Source organism: Rhodamnia argentea, chromosome 2, assembly GCF_020921035.1.
Source record: "Rhodamnia argentea isolate NSW1041297 chromosome 2, ASM2092103v1, whole genome shotgun sequence".
Taxonomy (NCBI): Eukaryota; Viridiplantae; Streptophyta; class Magnoliopsida; order Myrtales; family Myrtaceae; genus Rhodamnia; species Rhodamnia argentea.
The window spans coordinates 13,086,157-13,090,845 of record NC_063151.1 but is presented as its reverse complement, the minus strand read 5'-3'; the positions used below and the strand labels follow the sequence as shown (position 1 = coordinate 13,090,845).

Sequence of the window (4,689 nt, the reverse complement as noted above, 5' to 3'; positions counted from 1 at the left end):
GGACCCTTTTTTGAAATATCAGGGCCACTTCAGGCCCTTAATTGAAACATACCATGTCACTTTGGACCCTTATTTGCAACAGAGTTCACTTGGGGCCCTAATTTGAAAAAACAAGAAGACTTCAGGCCCTTTTTTGAATTTTTCCCTTTATGTAATTGTACAAGGCTTAACCCTAAGCCTATAAATACTTCTTTTGATTACAATAATAATCATTCTCTCTTTTACCAACAACACTAGCACAACTCTCTTGCTTGCCTATCATCGAGGAATTCAATCGATACTTTGCTTGACATGGATCTGCAGCAATTCCGGAGCGGCGTGCTTTCGATTCCGTGTTTTGAAGAGGACAATTTGGGAGCTATATTGATGTTATGTGGGTAATGTGGATTACAGAACATCCCCCTCCCTCCCTCTCCAAGGTCTCTCAACTGACTTCCACTAGTACAAAAATATCGGCATGTGGTACTTTGCGAGAACCTTAACAATTTGCGACATGTCTACATGTCGATCCTACCAGCACTGGGAAGATGACAAGTTAACACGCGCATCAGACTCTAGTAGTGGTTTACTGCCTTAGAAATGTCCCACGTTTACATACCCAAGTACAACATGCATGTCGGACATTCTCATCGATACATCTCTCCAATAATTGCCCCCCTACTCAGCCAGTGCAATGCTTGTGGAATAGGAATGAAAACTCCTGCGCAGAAGTAGGATCAGGCAATGACTCCTGAGAAAGAGAACATTCCTAGCGTAAGTTGGGAGAAGGGACTGAACCTTTGGTGGGTGTGATGACTGTTTCGTTTGTAAAACTTCAATCAAATATAGGATCGTCCCTCACATTGTAGCTACCAATGGTTCCTCAAAAGGGTTCCAGTATCTGTTGTACAAACAAACCGAATCAGCTTCTACAGCGTAGCCATCTTCGTTGCGATGCCAGCTGAAGTACGCGTGCGTCCTGTTCTTTATGTCCAGAATCCCATGGCCAAAACTGGCTTCACGGTATGCGGAATAGGCTGGCTGAGGTTCTGTCATCCTGTGAAGTTAGCATAAGAACTTCTATAAGTTTCATTAAAATCAGGTTCTCTCAATAATATTCATCCATCTTCCAGGTAACATCTTTGGTTACAGACAAGAAATCAAATGACGCATAGCATGCTTACTCTGTTGCCAATCCTTCTAGGTTCCCTCCATCTCCAATGGTAATGTAAACTGGGGCTGACGGATCTCTTATGGGTGTGCATAACCCATTCACTATATTGTAGGCGACATTGGATATCCGCTCCTAACATATAAATACCTCTGCTCTTAGATGGAAGTCAATTTGTTGAAAAGATTATCTCAGAATGTAATAAGAAACGAATGAATGTCCTTCTCTTTTGAAGAGCCCTTTTGTTCATCTAAAGAACCACAATTTTCCTATACTCGTTTAGCCTTAGAATAGATAACCATTCCTCCAATTTCTGAAAGACCTCTAAGCATTAGTTTGTCAAAGTTGTGTCCAATCATATCCAGTTATAACAAGGAAGGCATCGACGTGTCAAGAAAAGCTGAGGAAGGTATTGCAGAATTAAGCTCCATAAAATGTCCAAGAGATCTAATCAAGGCTATGCATCATATATCTTTGCCTCAATAATTTCACCTATAATAAGATAAATCAATGATAGAGCAAAAAGAAGAGTGGGAACAATTTCTGAAAATAAAAGGGATAATGTATAGGCAGACCGTTGATAATAGAATTTTGTTTAGGGAAGAGTAGGGCTCACAGAGCGTTCATATGCATGAACATGACCAGCGAAGATGACATCGACTTTGTACTCCACAAACCACGGCTCATACATGACTCTCATAGTTTCCCCTTCCATGTAGTGATTTAAATAGCTATTATATAGAGGAGAATGCATGAGAACAATGAGCCAGGGCGTTTCCGTCCTGTTCACTCTGGGTAGCTCATTTTTAAGCCATTTGTACTGTGGAGTATATTTACCTATGAATGGAGAAAAAAAAATAGCCCAGAGTCAGTAGCGATAAATTTTCATCTTACCTGCAATAAAGCAATACAAACTACGAACTACCATGATTGGCATTGCCATTAAAGTTCAATGAGTGGTGATTAAGTGAGCCCTTACCAAATGCAGAGTAAGAAGCCATGACGATGATATGTGCTGAAGCTCTCTTTATTGAATACCAGAAAGGAGACGTGCTGTCTGATGCTTCATATGGCACATGAAACCGATGAGAGTATGGCTTAAATGGTATAGATTCACCCTGCGGGGATATTGGAAATAGGCAGTGAATTCGAATATGCTTAGGATAGAGCAAACATCTTAACAGAACTGTATTGCGGCACAGGCAGCGGTACATCCTTCTCGCAGGAAATGAAGCATTCAAGAATCAAAGTGAAGATTAAATCCATACAATTTTGGGGGCGTAATCAATTTCGTGATTCCCTGCAGTCCAAATCCATGGTTGATAAGCAGCATTTCTCTCAATGAACCTTCCCCAAGTATCCCATCTAGTGTTATCATGAAGAGGATAGTCATCAGCATAAGATAGGTCTCCAACAAACAGCAACGTTTGCCCCTTTGTCGGATTTAATTCATAATGGGTTAGTGTTCTATTGGAATCATAAGTTTGGCCAAGATCCCCTGCTCAAAATGAGAAGTAGAACGAAATCAAAAATATTTCACAAAATTCCAGATAGACCGCATCATTGTTCTTTCAATTCTGCAAAGTCTAGTAACAATAATGGAGCAAAGAGAAGTAGGTGAATCTGCAATTATATGTTGCCATTGCTCGACACCCCCATTGCGTTGGATTTTGTGGGAATGCTACGACAGGGCAATGCATAGCAATGAGACTGCTGTAATATTTAATGCAGAATCAGCAGATTTCATTTAAATGCTGCAAAAGAATTATTCTACCTATAAGGCCGAACACGTAAGGAAAATCTGGGCCAATTCCAGGCGGGGTTTCGAACCAGAACTGCCTTGTGCTATTTCCAATCCCAACCTCATAGTAGTATTTGGTGTCAAACTGCATAGTTTGAAGAGCTAGACCATCATTGATAAAATCCAAGCCATCTAGCAGAATTTCAATCTCATGAAATGAAACTACAGCAATTGGCGACTCTCCAAAAAAGCAGTTAGTATAGCAAATCGACACTCTCGAGACTAGCCATCAAAGGGAATATGTTACCTCCAAATCCTCAATAGCGCAGTGATGGATGTAGCCCGAAGTGTAGTTGAAGTACTTGTACGTTGTGATTATGCCCTCTGCACGGCTTTTGGTGGCGCTGTCCTCGGCCCAGTAAACCACAGTGTTCGAACCGGGTTCATCTGGAGTGACCCAAGAGACGATCACACCTTTCCCCTCATAATCTCCTTGTGTAATGTGAACCTACAACGAGATAAAAACATCGCAGAAGCACTATAGCACATGAACTCAATCTACAGGAAAAACCAGAAAACATTAGCCAACTAATAAGCTCACAGGCCAATTTGAATAGACAAGGAAAGGTAAAGCATATCAATAGAGAGAAAATTATGACTCATATCATAAGTATTAACTTCTGGGACTGTTTCTCTCGAATCTTGCTTGATGCCTTCGAAATCATCACCTTACACGAGATCAAGCATACAATTTTCTCATCAGCCATATTTCCCAGCGAAATTCTCACAATACCCACCAAAACCAAAGAGTTCAAAAAACCAAAATGACCAATTTCCTTCCTTAAAGACATGGATTCAACGGACAGAAAAGAAAGCAAAGAAGAAGCGAAAAAAGGAAGCTCACCTGTTGAGGCGCATTATAGCCAGGAGGAACTCGAAACACATCGCTGTCAAGCGGCATATCAGCTGACAAATTGGTGCTCCTCACGTAGTCGCTCGTTATTCCGCCATTAACGAACTTGGCCAGGCTCAGGATCAGAACCAGTACATGGGAAGCAACGCGGGCGCTGTTCTCGAACTCCAGTCCCATCCTTTTCGGATTCCCACAGCAATAATGGATTTGAAAAACTTGGATTTAACAAATGGGTTTCCGGAGTCACTGGTTCGCTCTGTTTTCGTTATATGGCTTTTTGTCCCTGCTCTAGTTCTTGCTTCCCATTTCGAGTGTCGGACACAGAGAGAGCCAACTGCCGGTCCACGGCCATTTGTACGGTCCACTGGCGAACTAATGCACGTCAAGGATGATCGTGGAATATTCAACGCCGCAACGAATATCCGCAGATTTGTCACTAACTTCGGGCAAGAATAAGCTGATAAATTGCATTTCCACCGTTCGGTATAATCGCAAAACCATCGTTCATTGATTTAATTGAATCTTGTCATACGCACGTGGCTTAAGTGAGACTCGTGTATCGAATCACATGTAAGGAACGTCCTGACTTTACTTCAATTCACATTTATCGACGTGTGTTTACAACGCATAATGTTCATGATCGAAACCAATCATTTCGACCGGGCATATGAAATTTCATTGACCGTCTCTTTTCACCCTTTTTCACAAATCAAAATTTCGAACAACTAACTACAATAAAATAAGGCTCGGGCACTATTGATATTATCATATGACGATTGGAAAATATACGGCTCGAGAAGGGTGAACATTGAATTACTTCTTGACATGATAATGCGAGGTCAAACCATAAAAATAACTCATTAATTTGGACAGCCTGCCTGATTG

At 41.3% G+C, this 4,689-nt stretch overlaps 1 protein-coding gene across 2 annotated transcripts; it reads right to left on the bottom strand.

Annotated features, from left to right (window-relative positions):
* Positions 1-532: 532 nt before the first annotated feature.
* LOC115727681 (purple acid phosphatase-like) lies at positions 533-4,126 on the bottom strand. 2 transcript variants are annotated; one of them, XM_048274771.1, is made up of 9 exons: positions 3,796-4,126; positions 3,199-3,399; positions 2,925-3,036; positions 2,419-2,648; positions 2,130-2,268; positions 1,767-1,987; positions 1,164-1,285; positions 778-1,036; positions 533-700 (listed from the first exon to the last, which is right to left on the bottom strand). In XM_048274771.1, the coding sequence occupies exons 1-8, from the start codon at positions 3,979-3,981 to the stop codon at positions 838-840; spliced, it is 1,410 nt and encodes a 469-aa protein (XP_048130728.1). In that variant the 5' UTR covers positions 3,982-4,126; the 3' UTR covers positions 533-700; positions 778-837. The 2 variants fall into 2 exon arrangements, with proteins under 2 accessions (XP_048130728.1, XP_030513802.1); XM_030657942.2 differs by having other exon boundaries at positions 533-730; positions 3,796-4,125.
* Between the last annotated feature and the right edge of the window lie 563 nt (positions 4,127-4,689).

Bases quoted from the DNA above. Each gene is read 5' to 3' on its own strand.
- LOC115727681 (XM_048274771.1), bottom strand. From the start codon at position 3,981: ATGGGACTGGAGTTCGAGAACAGCGCCCGCGTTGCTTCCCATGTACTG. The intron at 3,400-3,795 runs GTGAGCTTCCTT...ATCTCGTTGTAG, and splicing joins GCTATAATGCGCCTCAACAG to GTTCACATTACACAAGGAGA. The intron at 1,988-2,129 runs GTAAGGGCTCAC...CTCCATTCATAG, and splicing joins GGCTTCTTACTCTGCATTTG to GTAAATATACTCCACAGTAC.